Source organism: Fusarium graminearum, chromosome 3 (assembly GCF_000240135.3).
Source record: "Fusarium graminearum PH-1 chromosome 3, whole genome shotgun sequence".
Taxonomy (NCBI): domain Eukaryota; kingdom Fungi; phylum Ascomycota; class Sordariomycetes; order Hypocreales; family Nectriaceae; genus Fusarium; species Fusarium graminearum.
In genome coordinates, this window is record NC_026476.1 from 2,800,940 (window position 1) to 2,817,032 (window position 16,093).

Consider the following 16,093-nt stretch of genomic DNA (forward strand, 5'->3'; position numbering starts at 1 on the left):
GGAGAGAGAGGTCTCAACCACGGCGTCTCCTTATCATTACATCATGCTATAGATACTTGCTACAGTCAGCAGCCTCATTTTCACTCATACAACCAAGTATCTTAGCATCAAGATGTTTCCATATTACCTTGCCTATCTTGATGAAGTTGGCATTAGCTCGTGCGGAAGCCTTTTTAGTTGCCGTGCTTCCATGGCCATCAGAGCACAGACTTAAGGTACCCGGCCGCGGCAAGTATGTTTTTGGCAAGCACAGTTTGAGATAGCCATGGGTCTCTCCAAAAGAGTGTTAACTAACGACAGCTCAGGGTCTTGAACCATGGCGCTTGCCTTGGGTAACCGCAGATAGCACGTGCACAAGCGCGCCTACTGTTGGTTCTGTCACTTCTGCGGCAAGCAACTTCAATTCCAACTTCACGCCACCACCCATAACCCACATTTCTCCATCTACCAGCCTTTCTGGTTTTCCATCTTCTCTCGCATTTTAAAAGAAAATCCGCTAATTTTGTCAGTCTCTATCCGGAGGTTGTTACCATACCTTCCTGGCCACTCTCAAGAGCATTTGACGCCGTTCCTCTCGCCACCTCCATCGCCGGATTGTGAAACATCAACACGTTGCTTTTGAACACCACTGGCGAGTTTGTTAAGGCCTAGGAGACACGGCCCCAGGAATCGATCGAGGCAGAGCCAGCCACTGATCGAGGCCTCTGAACGCGAAAGAAAATCAGATCCTAGGTAGAGCATTAGGAGAATGTGGCATTTCAAATAATGTGACTTCGCGTGCCCCATCAGCAACCGTGGTTTTCTGGTCTTGGCATGTTTACAAGATCATCGACAAGTGCACAAGTTCGATGGTGCTTTCCAATACTCAACTCCATGTTGTACACAGTCGCTAGGTCTGGCACGACGACGTTCTTGCGACAAGACTTTCGATGAATTTGGTAGTCTGATGGCAACAGCAACGTTACCAAAACGCCTCCTGGCATGATTTTGGCCTTCGGCTTCTCGGAAACATTTACACTGTCAAGAATCAGTACGGAGTACGAGCAGCATCAAATCCAAGAGAGAAACGTGCGCATAGCCTCCAATCCAGAGCAGGGTGTGTCCTTGAAAGATTTACCCCCATCTGATTCTGCCATCTGTTTGGTTCTTTTACGAGCAACATGGTTTAGCATCTCGCTTAAGAATTGGTGCTTCAGCTTGACATGCCCAACATGCAAGGCAGTTTCAAGAAGAAAAGCCACATGCAGCCATCGCAAACATGCTTTTGGTTGCGCCTCGACTCAAATACAGCAAATGGATCAAGGTGGCTAGGCTTTTGTAAGCCAATCCCTGGGGTCAGAATCCGTTCATACATCAATCATTCAATATCCGTACATAGCATTATCGGTTGGATGCTTTGACAACCACCACCAACGAGTGTGTCGGCCGCCCTGAAGAAGCTAACAGTTGCGAAACCGTCTTGGGATAGTTCTTGCGGCTTTTGTTTCTCGTCATACGGCAAATACTCAAAATGAGGTGTTGTGAAGGAAACTTTTCGCAGCGGACTAGGCCAGATTATGACCAACACTAAACTAAGCATGCGAGACCATGACAGGTTTAGCTTGTATAAGAGCCGGGCTACCTGACCGTTGGTAGTTGCCGCAGATGCTTCGTTATCAATTACAGCATGAAGCACCAACCTGTCCATTGACCAAAAGAGGCTCGCTTCTAGGGACGCAATTTTAGGAGACATGGCCAGCATCTGGCCAACCTAGGCACATCAACAGCACGCTGAATGGTCAAGGATGAGAAACCTGGGCCATGCGTTGGTAGTGCATTGTGTCGAGCAAAAGCTATTCGCTGCCATATCGGGTGTGTTTGTTTCTGCTCACTGATACATCTTTGCGCGACAGAGATCTGCTTGAACCTCACATCACATACTTGATGGTATCCATGTCGTTAACGTTGGTAAATATGTCAAACCCAGTCGTTGCCGCCGGCAAAGGGTATGCCAGGAGTCGCATATGTCCCCACTGTAAGATTACCTATGACAATTGGCATTTTCGAGGCTCGAAGCAGGTCCCTAGAAGTTCCTCTTGAGCAAACTTTTCAATTTCATTCTCGAAAGGACCTCGCCCATCTACGATACCCTTGAAACTCAGTTACGTACGTGTAACACAAACAGACCAGGATAGTCGTCGTCAAGGACGGCGGATCGATCTTTGGTGGATCGATGCAACTTGCCCATCAATGAATTTCGCGATAAGACCAGTCACGGTGCCGATCTCTCACGCCTAGCCGAAGCACTTCTGGCTTGGCAAGCGAATCGATTGGGGAACTCTGTCGACACCAAACACCTCCAACCTGTAGTCAACTTTGATGTTCTCTTCCCCTCATGGAATAGCCACGACCTACGGAAGTGCAGACAGGTGCAGCCCGCCCCCCCCCCCCCCCCACACACAAACAAGCACAAGCACGGAGCACCCAATAGCGTATGTTACTGGTCAGAATCAGATGTCAGTTTCTAAAGCACCATGTCAGTTGCTGTACCAATACCGTAACGTTTGCAAGTAGCACCGACACACCATGTACAGTGCTGTACAAAGTACATGCACACACGGGACAAGAAATCCTTGGCCAACCAAGTTTACGACATGAATGCTGCGGGGAGTGTCTCAGCACGTACAGCAGTCCTTCACTGCAACACAAACAAACGTGGGCAGGAAACGGCATGCGCGGATAGAGCACGGCACGACACGGCACAGTGCCATACAATCGACGCCAACATGATATTATTTCCACTTCCTCGGCTGTGTCCTTTTTGACATGATCCTTGGAGGACGGAGGGACACGCACTAAGTTGCGAGCAACACGAGAAATAGAAGCAGTGCATTCTCCAGCTTGCGCCATTTCTGCAAGACCAAACAGCAAGGCAGTAAAGTCCAAGAGGGCAGGTTACGACGACACAAGACATAATTATCACCAAGCTAAGCACGGAGTTGAGAAGAAGCCGGCAGTACCGTAGCATCACAGAGGAGCGGGTTTCCCATGGCTCTCCTCACGGGTCGAGCCACAGCATAGCATGACCCCTCCCCTGTCTGGCTTATGCGGGATCCAGCTTCTATTGCAACTGTACCGCTACTGCTGATCCTGCAGTTCCGACCCATCGCCATATATGGTTCCGACGCATAGTGGGTTTCTAGAAATAAAGGGGACTAAGACATGCACCAAGACCAGCACCCACCATCGGGATTGGTAGCGCAAGACGGAGGTTTCTACAACCAACGACATATTGTGCCTGAAGACGAGCCGATGGATTAGTACCGGTGCCTCGGAGCGTACATGGATTGTGTTTTCTTACTTTTACCCGCCGCTTTGTTGCATTGCATAAAGCTCGATACGCAAACAGGCCTCGCGTTGAGAGAGAAGAGAAATGAGGAAACTCGTCTCGATGACGAGCAAGACGATACAGATATACCATCAAGGTAGGGCCCCTATGGCTCTCCCAGGTCGACACCCATGCGAACCAAGGTCGATAAAAGGCCGAGCATCCCATCCCGTTTATGATTCGTGAGACTACTGATCATTTATCTGACTTCAGCCCTACAAAATCACAACTAACCCCCCCCCCCCCCCTCTCACCCAACTGAACATTGGCCTGAGCATCATCTGCTATTTTTTATGAAGGGTGCTCACCTGTTCATAGCCCGTCGTTTCTTACGTCGACCGAAAGGTTTTAGTGGCTTGATAATTTGTTATATCATCTTCCTTTCCCACCTACGGTAACCCGAACACAACGAGCGTCTTGATCCCATCCCATACACAAGAACTCAACTTGATATAAAGCACCACCACCGCACAGCAACTTTCCAAACATGTGCAACCCAGTGCGACCAGCCATGAACTGCAAGACCGGTTCATCAGAACTCGTCAACTATGCCAATGGTGTCTGCGCACACAATCTTACCCACAACTGCTTCGAGAAGGCCGCCCCAAATGACACCCTTTGCATAATGTGCAGAAATCAGTGCCCTGCTTAATCAAAGCACGCAATTTGACCTGGTCGACACGGACCTGTCATGATAAAGGCTCGGCAATAGGGAGCCATCATGATACGGTCCTAGCTCACCTGTTGCACTGCCTTGTAGGCCCCAATTGGCACACAAAGCAATGCAAGAACGCCAAGGTATCGAAGGAAGGAGCCAGAAAGAAGTGCTATCAGTTTGGTGGATCAGACTACGCAAAGTGATAGTTTGGAGAGGGTGGGACTCGATTTTGGATCCAGACGCATATGCAAGACATGGTCACAGTCAAGATCCTGGGCATGACCTGGGTTTCGACTTACAGAAGGGTAACATTGGAAGGTGGTATTTTTTTCTCCGGCACTGGGAAGTGACAGCACATAAAGGTAGGAGGGTAAGGCTGAAGAATAGTACTGCATAATAAAGACAAGGCCAACTGGAACCCAGCACCAACTTCATCCAAGTGAGAAACTCTTGAATGCCAGCAACATATGACCAGAACTGATTTACTGTCACTACACAGTGATGTAATGCAACACAATGACAAATGCACTTGGGTCAGTAATCTGCTGTAAATCACCACAGAAAGACAAGACTTTATTCCCGAGTGCTCAGTGCAAAAAGTAGCCTGCCTGCCACCGTGTAGCTATTATCTAGCCGCTCTGTCTGATGGCCAAACCCCGTATTAAACCCACCTGGTTGCAAGCGCTGTCGTTAGGCTACTCGTCAAGTCAATCACGATCTGAAGAACCTCGAACTAGTGTATCGCTATCAACAGAGTTGTCTCTCTAAAGCTGTCATGAGGCGAGACTACAAGGTGGCAAGGCAGAGCAAGACACTATTATCAGGCCGCTGAATTTCCCTATCAACAATTCAGACTACCTAAACTAGCAAGGTCCACAGAATGATTGAAAATGTTTTAACTGGACAAAATACGCTCTACTAGTCAGTTATGATGTATCTATGTCAATATTGGGTTGTTGGCCTGAAATGTGATCCCTGGCATAGCCGCCGAGAAGTGACCATTGGCAACCAGTGAAGCACATATTTCTCTCAAAAACGATAAATGAACAATACGAAAAAAAAGAGGGAATTTAGTACAAGGCATGCCGCTATTAACTAGAGTTGCTCCAACCATGAGTAGGTAATATGTGTGCATATACATGCATGTCTAGAAGGACCATCATGCATGCATACTCTACGAATGACAGAATCAGGATAAATAGCAAAAAAAAGGCTTGCATACAGATGTACGGTTTCGGGCACCGCATGACTGCACATTAAGGATGGGCCAGCACTTTGCCCGTAGTACAGATTCTGTAGTATCTCCGTTCCATTTCCCGACTTCAACAGCCGTTGAACCTGAATAGAGGAGCCTGGTTGCCGGAGGCACAAGAAAGTACTATTTTAGCAGAGACTAATGGCAACTTCAAATCCTCCAGAATTTTGGAATTGTTGTGGCGGCCGGCAAGGTGGCCAGAAGTGGTCAGGTTTGCGAGTGAAAAGCCATGTAGATGGGAAATTCAATATGATCTGACATCTGTATTTCGCGGCTCGCGCCATCTGTCTATTGAGAATGAGGCATAGCCCTCTTCTTACACTCCAGCTTGCCTAACTGTAAACTAACTAACTCACCAGCTAACCAACCAAATACTAAACTAAAGTCATACAGTAGCCAACTTGGCATCAGTGAGGCTTTGCCCGGAGCTTCTATCCCGACGGACCGTCATCAATGAAGACATGGGCTGCTGGCAACCAGTGATTCATTCATTTGATAAGACAATTGGCGGGTACAGAACCCCAGTCTCTCCCTATATCTGCTTCTCAAAGCCGACAAAGGCAGGTATAATAAATCATCATCAGTATCATGCCCACCCATGAATAATCAACCAACTACCTACATATCCCGCCTTTCTGTTTCCACCAAATAGAGAAGAGAGAATCCATTATGCACCCGAAAACCTGCATGTCACCAGATGCGGCTCCCGTCAGATCTACTGTGCCATACATGATCCCAAGTCAGACAGTGACAGCAGCGTATATGCAGCCCGCCAGAAACGTCTACGGAACTTCCTATTAAAGCAGTTTCCATCCACCGACGGCTCAGCAGTGCATGGCATGGAGAAGGAGAGAGAAACGCGGCAGAGTTGCCCCCTTCAGTTCTTTATTTTAGCTTCTTTAGTAGAGGAGGGTTGAATACCAGTGGCATGGGTGCGAGTTGCATATACAGCTTGGTTGACTGTATACAAGAGGGTGTGGATGTGATGCCAGGCCCTATTTACACTCTACAACTCTACAACATTATCAGTAGTAACAGTTACATTAATAATCAACATTGGCAAGAAAATGTGTCTCCGAACCTAGAGAGAAACAGGTGCTACCCTAATTTTAAGAACGAAGGGGAAAAAAGTAAGCATCATTAGCAAGGGTACATGCATACACGCGGTAGTTGCCGTCCTATGTTTTCTTTTCTCCCACGCGAGTAACGCTTCTGCACCTTTTGCTCAAAGAGTTCATTGAAAAGCAATTGTAACAAGATCGGAAACAATGTTCCCGTCTAATGTCAAAAGAGGAAATAATAGGGAGACTGTATCCGTCCTCTATCATGCTATGTCATCCATCCTTCAAGTGTGGTTACACGCATCTAATGCACTGCACGAGGCACAAGAGTCATGCGTTGCACAGCGCAACATACATAATACATGATAGCACAGCGCCATGCATTGGTGTACGTATCTACAGTATAGTCTACAGTGTGATACATGCTGCACCTCATCGTGTATCCCCAGACTTTGTCTTATTGCCAGGGTTGGTGAACCGATCAACCAGTTGAAGATGCAATCTATGACTTTAGCACAAGGCAATCTCACGGTATGACTGTCTCAGCTAATGCTGTACACTCCCGCTTACTTGCTTTCCCCTACGCAGGTGAGCAACGCAATCAGCTTGCCAAGGCAGGCGCAATGTGTCAATTGCTAGCCACACAACCACATACACGCATACGTATATACATGCACATACACATACACGATTACCAAGCATACGTGTGCACATTGTCATGTGTCGTCATAAGGTGTTTTCAATTCCGACTCTATCAAGTACATAGTATGTATAGAATCGAACTGATCAGAACAGAACATTCTAAACTCCGCAACTTTCCGAGGGCTGTCGCCTCCCAGTTCAGAACCAAACAGCATATGAGTGTCTACGTACACTAACACATGATGCATTCAGAAACTCCGCGCTGCTATCTCATGCTATCCAATGACCTGCCAGGAACCAAATAGCCACACAGTGGCCTGTCTCGAAGAGAAGATTGCCTTGCTGCAAGAGCAAGAATCATGCACTGAAATAAGTCTCCAAACGTCCGTCCCCGAAGAATAAAAAGGTATCATAGTAAGAAGTGAAGGTCCGACATCTGTCAAGAGACAGACCAGATAGGTCAACCAAATGGAAGGGTTGAGCTAGAAGAGAGCAACCATGGCGGCGACCAGAGCGGCACCAAGGAAGCCTGAAGAGGCGATGAGACCGTTGGCACCAGCGGTGGGGACGCTTGAAGGAGCCTCGGGGGTGGTAGGAGGAGCCTCGTAACCAGGCTTCTCGGGGGTGCCGTTGCTGCTGGGGACAGGAAGCTTGGTGACGTGAGAGACGGGAGCAGTAGGACCAGCATTGACGGTTGTGTTACCAGCAGGGTAATAGGTGGTCTTAGGAAGAGGCGCCTTCTTGGTGGTGGAAATGGTGGGAGTGTTGACGATGGTAGGAACCTCGTGGTGGCTAGTTGTGTTGACAACGGGCTCGTAGATGCTGGTGGTAGGAGCAACGTAGACAGAGGTGGTAGGCTCGGCAGGGACCTCGGGCTCAGCAGTCGAGGTTGTAACAACAACCTCAGTGGAGGTATGAGTGCGCAGAGGGCAGTCGGTCACTGTGGGGTTGCACTGAGTGAGAGTGATAACCCGGGTAGTGGTCGAGGTGAGAGTTGTGGTGTCCAGAGCAGGAGGAGCGTAGTCCTGAGCAGCGGCGACCGAGGCGCCAGCGGCGGCAACGAAGATGCTGGTGTAGTGCATTGTGATTGTGTTTGTCTGAAACGAATTGTAGTGACTATAAAGGATCGTGATGTGATTCTTGTTGCGTTGAGCAAAAAATGAGAGACTGAAGAGTGCAAGGCACAAAGAACGTTGTCAAGAATCGGTTAAGGAGAGTGATAGCACAAGGCTGAAGATGTCGTCAAGCGTTAAGAAGTGAGATGAACCAGAAAGGAAGCAAAACAAATCGTCTGATGCGGGTGTCGAGCGAGACTTGTAGTTTTCGCAACATGAGCGGGACCTAATTTCTGCTCATTAAAGCCATCTTCCGACCCCTGTTCGTCTAGTTGTTAGAACCTGGGTGCGTTGTCACCTCATTATCCCCAATCGATTAGCATTGTTACCGTCCCTGGAGCTTATGATTTAGCCCCGGCATCCAAATGGGCTTTCGCAGGTGCCACCACACAACGGTACCTTGCATCCAGAAAGCCAGTCTATGATTGGACACAGACAAAGAATACAACCCGGCTGAGGATCGGTCAGAGCCTTAGCAGCTGCACTTTTGACTGGTTTGTTCCTGAGCTAGATGCTTATCCCCGGCTAGCTTTCTTCTGGCCCCAATCCGCTCCCTGCAAAGAAACATCGGTCATTAGCAAAATGCCTTCTGTTGCATGTCTTGGCCAATCAAGTGCTGCCAAAATTGCAGGGACGTGTTTTGCTGGAGCCACGATGGAGTCTTGCCAACGCAAAGGCCATTTATTTTAGCATCTTCTCCCCTTTTTCTTTTGTCTGGCTGGTTGTGAAATGGACTGGCAGTGACAGAAGTCGGTGTGAATTGGTCGCTAGCGAGTCTTTGTGATTTGTGTGCCAGGAAACCTCCTTGTTAGATGGGTCAAAAGACAAAGGATTTTTATGGAAAGCTCTTTCGCCATTGTGTCAGTGATTCTTGCTAATGAACTGTTGGTCGTATCGCTTGATGCAACAATCTCAAAGGTCATATCTGGGACCAGGACTTGGACGTCTCAATCAATGTCCCACAATGCAACGCCTGGGTCAAGGCTATGAAACAGCTTGCTACAGCGCATGAGCACCATTGGCAGACAAGGTGTCTTGCCGCGAATAGATTAATTAATCGACCATTGAACATACCAGGTCGGGACCCCACGAAAACAAAGCAGAGAATGTCGCAAATGCCTCATTGGGAGCGCGTACACAACTCAAAATCTGAGAAGCCAGAATCCACGGGTAATCGGAACTTGGTAATTGCTCCGAAAGCCAAGATAGGAACCTGGTCGCAAAGCAGATAGCCAGCCATGGGCGGATCCTTTGATATTGTGAGCGACGCAACTAATGGAAATGCAACGGCATTTTGTGCTAATTAAACAGCATCCTACCCGTAGATGTGGACCAATACACCGCATTAACCAGAGCAATAACATGAGAGAACAGCGACTGGCTGAAGAGGTTAGAAACATGGATGCAAGTTACCACGCCAAGATGCAACTATCATCTGGCAGTGCCAATAAATAGATATCGACCGGGGTTTATCACCGACACGAGATTGTCGCTGTGTATCCGTAGGTACGCGGAGGATTTGGCTTGGCTTGGCTTGCTTTGGAGTAGGTAGGTTGCCGGCTAATTGCTGGGCAGGCCGACCGCTTGGCCGGCTATCTTTAGATCATACCAAGATGGAACCGTTGGTTATAAGTTGAATCGGGCTGGTCTCTAGTCATCGGGATGGCGTTTCAAGCCATATCACGGGAGACCATTGCGCTTCGTTGTCCATACTGTCATTCGCTGCTGCTGAACGATTCCGAATTGAGTTGGCGTCCGTATACGTCTGTGTGCAGCCGTCAATAGCGGCGAACAAAGGCGTGTACGCGTTGCAAAGGGCATCATGAAACGCGCAGGATAGATGGGTTGCAATCGGAAACGACGGCAATGCAATGAAAGGGTAAAAGATGAAAGAAGGAAGCGGCACTGAAAGACTTCAAGGAGAGGAGACGAAACAAAGGGAAGGGAGAGCTTACGACATGGTGGAGAAGCTCCTTCCATCAGCCTCGTTCTTATGTCACTGGCGAGTAGGCGAGCTATCAGGCACAAAAAGAAACAAGGCCAGAGTCGGATATACTTCTAGGCCATAAGCATTTAGGATTGTCTTGGATTACTTCCACTCTGGCTTTTATTTATTTTTTTGTAAAAAAAAAAAATAATTTTTGCTTTTGTCTCTATCATGAGATGGATGTCATGAGCTAACGTGCTTCATATTCACTGTAATGCTACTCAAGAATTCAGTGGACCTTTTAGGGGGAGTTTCTAATGGGGTCCATAGGGGCACAAGCTAATGTGCAAGGAACAAGAGCAAAAGAGACACCCAAAGATGGTGAATACCTCAACAAAAAGGCCAAACCAGACTTCTAAATACCTACATCTTTGCCATGCATTAATCGTCATACTCAGGTACCGACATTAGGGTCCTTTCCTGCAGGCAAAGCAAACTGACAGCAGTCCATTGCCCCGCCCCCGCATCATGCCTCCAAGTTACAGCGCTAGATTCGCTAGATTGTTCCAGTAAGGAGTTCCATGGCCTCTCCTATTTCTGATGCAAAATGTATTTCCACTAGCAATTAGTGAGACACTGTACATTTATTCAGCAGCTGCTTACGTAGCTCCATTTATGCAAGCCATCTGTCAGAGTATCGTTACCCTGACACTTTGCTATCAAATCCAGTCCAACTCAACCGTCATTCCTATCCCATCCATCCATCCATCCAGCCATATCCACTCATGCAAACAGTACCCCTGAAGAGCAACTCACTCTGCCATCAAATCACACCAAACCATACAGAATTAGCATTTGACTGTTAATACAACATGACAAACTACTTAAACGATCCCGCCCTCTATATCTACACCTCCCTTACTGCCGGCTCTGCCCATATTGTCACGGCCACATCACGTCTCGAGACCATCCTACGCGCCAACCGCATTCCCTTCAAAGCTGTCGATATCGCCGTCGACACAAAGGCCCGTCTGCTATGGGGTCGAAGAGCCGGTAAAGATGCAAACGGCCGCGCGAGGAAGCTCCCTGCCCTGATCCAGGAGGGCTGGGTTGTGGGTGTACGACCAATTTCCCCCTTGGTGTTACCATGGATCGCATAACTAATATTTGTGGCTTCTTATAGGATTATGTCGAGATCGAAGAATGGAACGAACGCAGCGAGCTTAAGGAGCAGGTCAAGATTTACTTTGACGAATACACCATCCCGTCGATAAACGATAAGCTTCCCGATGACTCCTTAATGCGACCAGTCTACCCCATGCCCAACAAGAGCCCGGTCTCCCCTGCAGGAATTGCCATGATGTCTGCCGTTGGCGCCGCCGCCGCCGCTGCGGCTGCTGCCTCTCCGAAACCCGTCCCTACCGCGCCTCCGTTGCCCGCGACCAAGACAGCAACATCCGCAACACCAAAGGTGTCTACAGCACCCAAGGCAGAAGCAAAGGCCTTGCCTGTCCGATCTGTCGCCGATGAAGCTGCGGCGAAGGCTAAGGAGCTTCGCCTGAAGAGTCTACGAGAGAAGGTTCATGGCAAGGATGGAGAGAAAAAGAAGGATGCCACAAGTACAAAGTCCACCGAGGAACCTAAAAAGTCTATGGAAACTCCTATTTCGATAGACAGCAAGATGGATGGAATTCAGTCGCCGACATCTGGATCATGGGCCGAGACCGATGCGGCACGAAATGCTATTCAGAGCCCAACAACCGGTACTTGGAAGGAAGGCCACTCAAGTTCAGACCCATCCGCAAAGTCATCCAGTATTGAGGCGGGCCTAGAAGAGGCCAAGGCTACTGACGCCAAGACGGCGGTAAAGGAGGAGCCCGCGTTAGAGAAAAAGACGGAGAAGTCGGAGGATGAAGATTCAGACGACGACACTGAATCCGACTCTGACGAAGATGACGAGGAGGAGGATAGCGATGAGGACAGTGATGATGACGACGATGATAGTGAAGATGAGGAAGAGGAAGAAGTCAACGAACCTGAAGCAGCTGCATCAGTGGACAAGGCTGCAGAAGAGGTCAAAGAGGAGGTTAAAGAAAAAGACAAGGCGGAAGCCACGACAGATGTCGAGATAGAGGCCAGAAAGGAGTCAAAGAAGGACCCAAAGAAGGATTCCAAGAAGGATGGCAAGAAAGACTCCAAGAAAGACGCCAAGACAGCTTCGAAGAAGAGCAGCAAGGATCCCAAGAAAGAGTCCAAGAAGAGCTCCAAGGACATAAAGAAGGAGGCCAAGAAAGATACCAAAGACACCAAGAAAGAGGTGAAGAAGGACTCTAAAAAGGATTCGAAGAAGGATTCCAAAAAAGAGCCCAAGAAGGAATCTAAGAAATAGTAGGGACCTAGAATTGCTAGTTATCACAAGTTTTCGTTTGTCCTAGATGGGAAAGAATAGTGTACAGAGTCTACTTCAAACTCAACCAAGATACCATCCTGGCCTTAATACCTATATAAAGATCAAATACCCAGTCTCCGCTCTAGATCTCAATATACAAGCCTATATAATACCGCAATATTCATTCAATCTCCAATTAATACAGCCCTTCATCATCGCTGGCTGTTCCATCCTGGAATCCCATGGGTGCCTTTCCCTTGCCCTTGGACTGTCCGTTCATATCATCTACCTCATCCTCCTCATCGATTTCGTCGTCACTGGTCAAGGCAATCCCCTTGCCTTTGCCCTTGCCGGGTCCCGATGCGACTGCTTTACCCTTGCCCTTGGACGATGTCGATGCCCCTGACACAGCCCGTTGAACCGGGGCAGGCTTGTTATCCTTCTCTGTCCCTCGAACTCCCTCAAAAGTAGCCCTGACATGCTCATAATGAGCCAATTCGCCAGCACTGACACTGGGAATGAGCTCTTCATTAGCAGCAAGGAAGTCTTGTTCCTGGACCATGACGGCGATATCCTCTGGTGTGGCATAATGGTCAAAGTAATAGGCTGTTGAGATAGGGTGATGGGTTTCTGGGTCGGCGTTGATGGCGCGGATCTTGTTGTCTACTGCTGTGGCCTGGCGTGTAACCGCCTTGAGCATTGCATCACTGCATAGAGCATAGAAATCGGCACCAGTATAGGTGAACGGGAGCTTCTCTGCCACGGATGCGAGAGAAACAGACGGGTGGAGGGTGAATCTGCGAGTAAGTTAGTTATTTTTGTTTTGGCTAGAACATGAATGTTTTCCAAACTCACTTTCTGGTAAGCGCTTCTAGAATGGTTTGCTGCTTGTCGTTGGTGTCAGAAACACCCAAGTAAAGCATCTTGTCGAAGCGACCAGGACGTAGAAGGGCAGGATCCAGAAGATCTGGTCTGTTGGTTGCGCCAACAACAAAGACGCCGCCGCCGCCGTCGTCCCCTCCAGACATGCCATCTAGTTCTGCCAGAAGCTGAGAAACGATACGATCCATGACACCACCACTATCTCCTTGGTTGCCACGCTTAGGAGCCACGGAATCCAGCTCATCAAAGAAGACGACACAGGGCCTAGCATCGCGAGCACGCTGGAACACACGTCGAACGTTGGCTTCAGACTCTCCGATGTACATGTTGAGCAACTCGGGTCCCTTAACACTGAAGAAGTTGAGACTATATTCTGTAGCAATCGCCTTGGCCAGCAATGTCTTTCCAGTTCCAGGAGGGCCATAAAAGAGAATACCCGATCGCTTCTTCATGCCCTTTGCAAAGAGCTCAGGTCGTTCAAGAGGCAGTTGAATTGTCTCGGTAACAGCCTCCTTGACGTTGTTGAGACCACCTACGTCGTCCCAGGTAACGTTGGGGATCTTGGGTGCGCCAATGGAGTCGGAGAAGTTCTTGCGAGCAGCTTCAACAGCAATCTCAAAATCACTCTTGGTCAGACAGCGGGCCAGAGGGCCACCAGCAACCTGCACATCTCGTACCGTTATTATGGTGTTCTCGTGCGTATTCTTGGCCGATAGTTGTTCAAGCCTTGATTGCTGAGCGATAGACGCACGCTCAACCACATCAACCAAGTCGCCGGCTACAAGCGCAGCAGTCTTTAGGGCGATCGAGTTGAGATCAATAGACGGCTCAAGACTGACACCCCTGTCGCTAATAATGGATTTGAGAATGGATTCACGCTCTGCTTCGTCAGGTGCTGTCATTTCCAACTCATGCGTAAACAGTGCTCGGACTCCATCAGGCACCTTGTCGACCTCGTTCGTTGTGGCAATCATAACTCGAGTGTCTTCAAGGATTTCCTTGATAGTCGACTCAATTCTATCGGCAGTGAGAGCCTCGACGTGTTGAACCAGCAGAGCACAGCAGTCAGAACCGCAACTCATAGCGCGCTCTGCCCTTGTCCTGAGGAAACCCTCTGTCTTGACATCACTTCCACTGCCACTTCCTTCGCTGAGGATATCGTAAGCGTCTATAGTATATGTATGCAGACCCATATCGGAGCAGGCACCTGTTGCCAGAATGGATTTTCCAATATTTCGATGCGTGGAGGTCAATAACACCGCAACAGGGGGCATCTTCAGATGAATCGCCCTCGCGCTTGTAGCAGCTGCGATCAGCTCCCTCAGCTGGCGTCTGAGAGGTGACACATAGGGCAACTCGGGCTCTTGAATAGGGGCTGGAGTTGTTTCTGATGGCTTCTTGGGTGTCTTTTTAAGGCCAAGGTAATACTGCCATGTGCTTTGCTTGATACCAGGAATCCGGCTTGTTTCAAAGCCCGAACCATGCATAGCAACAGACGAGCTATCAATGCATGCAACTGATCCCCAGAAAGCTTCGGCACTTCCGTCCTCGTCTTCATCAGACTTGTGAATTTGGATGTGCCCAACTTTGAACCACGCAACGCTATCAAACTTGGAAGGCTGCTTTCCAGTCTCCTGACCACCGACAGTAAGCGCCATCACGTCGTCCACTTCCGACCCTCCAGCGCCGGGCATCTCCTGCAGTGTACGGCCGAGCTCAGCATCTACTGGGACAGCAATTAGGTCTCCGCTTCGAACAAGGCGGATTTTCTGCGCAAAGTAACGTTTTAGGCCACCCAGAACGGCGGTTTGAAAAGCCCGCTCTGCAGAAATGGGAGTTCGAATGTGATGAATAGTAATGTCCCGAGCATACGGTGGTCTGGCTGCGCTAGTGAATCTAGGGATTGTCCCCTTCCCTTGATATGACGATTTCTTCAGAGGCGCAAGACGGAGATAGGGCGCATCGTCGAGGTTGGCAAGGAGGATGGGAGATGCATAGGCAGTAGGACTAGCAGGTCGTTGGATTTGCGATTCGAAGAAAGACAACCTTCGCTCGCCGTGCTTAGCACTTGGTATCCTGGTCATAGGGCGTTGCGAATAGCCCTCAGGGAGTCCATAAACTCGGACAGGTCTCCATTTCGCGGGCTCAGGCTCGGCTTGTCCAAAGCTTCCCAGGCCAAAAGCACCAAATCCGTTTGCGGGAGGTTCGTCGGCGGCTTCGATCCTGACCCAATCTCCAGAGAAGCACCCAATGCGACTTAGGGATGTCACATCAACGTAGATGCGCGCTTCCTCGTCGTCTTCTATCGATGGCTTTGGGTGTAAGATGTCTGCGGGGATCTGCTCCATTAAGCCTTGTGCCTTGAATAGGCGGCCTCGAGGCCTATCTGGTCGAGCAGTAGTCGCAGTGTAATTAGAGAAAACAGAGCCAGGGGTTGTGATTCCGTTCGTCTTTCTCCCGCGAAGCGTTCCTACAGTCATTGGCGTTCCAGGCTGCAATGTCGATACACCGCTGGCATTGGTTGTTGGTAACGTAGGTGCTTGCAAGGAAATCATGTCGTCCATAGAATCGTCCGACAGCTCATCCTCGTTCTCAAAGTCCGACAAATCTGGCTCCGTCTCGGTGGCCGATTCCATGTCTTCTATCATTCCCGACTTATCGCGATCCTCGGCCGCAGAATAGAACTGATCTGTACTGGTATCGTCCTCATCTTCGGGCACGCCATTGAGCTGTTGGCTCGCCGTCACGGAAACAACACGGCGGATCTGCTTGGTATGGACGCGACCGCGCATAAGAA

At 49.2% G+C, this 16,093-nt stretch overlaps 6 protein-coding genes across 6 annotated transcripts in view; 2 read left to right on the forward strand and 4 right to left on the reverse strand.

Moving 5' to 3' along the window:
- Positions 1–1,357: 1,357 nt before the first annotated feature.
- FGSG_12763 (uncharacterized protein) lies at positions 1,358–2,889 on the reverse strand (the record flags this gene model as incomplete). The annotated part of the gene is made up of 4 exons (XM_011325848.1): positions 1,358–1,750; positions 2,150–2,199; positions 2,272–2,390; positions 2,666–2,889. 4 exons carry the CDS (start codon positions 2,887–2,889, stop codon positions 1,358–1,360), a joined length of 786 nt encoding a protein of 261 aa, XP_011324150.1.
- A 694-nt stretch (positions 2,890–3,583) lies between these two features.
- Positions 3,584–4,441, forward strand: FGSG_12764 (uncharacterized protein). The gene has a single exon (XM_011325849.1). It carries the CDS (start codon positions 3,855–3,857, stop codon positions 4,017–4,019), a length of 165 nt encoding a protein of 54 aa, XP_011324151.1. The 5' UTR covers positions 3,584–3,854; the 3' UTR covers positions 4,020–4,441.
- Positions 4,442–7,243: 2,802 nt separating this feature from the next.
- FGSG_05594 (uncharacterized protein) lies at positions 7,244–8,204 on the reverse strand. The gene has a single exon (XM_011325850.1). It carries the CDS (start codon positions 8,063–8,065, stop codon positions 7,466–7,468), a length of 600 nt encoding a protein of 199 aa, XP_011324152.1. The 5' UTR covers positions 8,066–8,204; the 3' UTR covers positions 7,244–7,465.
- A 1,014-nt stretch (positions 8,205–9,218) lies between these two features.
- On the reverse strand, positions 9,219–10,058 carry FGSG_12765 (uncharacterized protein; the record flags this gene model as incomplete). Its single annotated transcript, XM_011325851.1, has 4 exons — positions 9,219–9,397; positions 9,418–9,479; positions 9,562–9,690; positions 10,054–10,058. 4 exons carry the CDS (start codon positions 10,056–10,058, stop codon positions 9,219–9,221), a joined length of 375 nt encoding a protein of 124 aa, XP_011324153.1.
- An 839-nt stretch (positions 10,059–10,897) lies between these two features.
- Positions 10,898–12,414, forward strand: FGSG_05595 (uncharacterized protein; the record flags this gene model as incomplete). Its single annotated transcript, XM_011325852.1, has 2 exons — positions 10,898–11,137; positions 11,209–12,414. The coding sequence occupies 2 exons, from the start codon at positions 10,898–10,900 to the stop codon at positions 12,412–12,414; spliced, it is 1,446 nt and encodes a 481-aa protein (XP_011324154.1).
- A 196-nt stretch (positions 12,415–12,610) lies between these two features.
- The window catches only part of FGSG_05596 (peroxisomal biogenesis factor 6), a gene marked incomplete at both ends in the record, with an annotated part of 4,363 nt that continues 880 nt past the window's right edge, over positions 12,611–16,093 (reverse strand). The window contains 2 exons of the mRNA XM_011325853.1: positions 12,611–13,211; positions 13,270–15,678. Of these exons, the coding sequence (XP_011324155.1) occupies positions 12,611–13,211; positions 13,270–15,678 (3,010 nt within the window). The remainder of the gene's footprint in view (positions 13,212–13,269; positions 15,679–16,093) is intronic.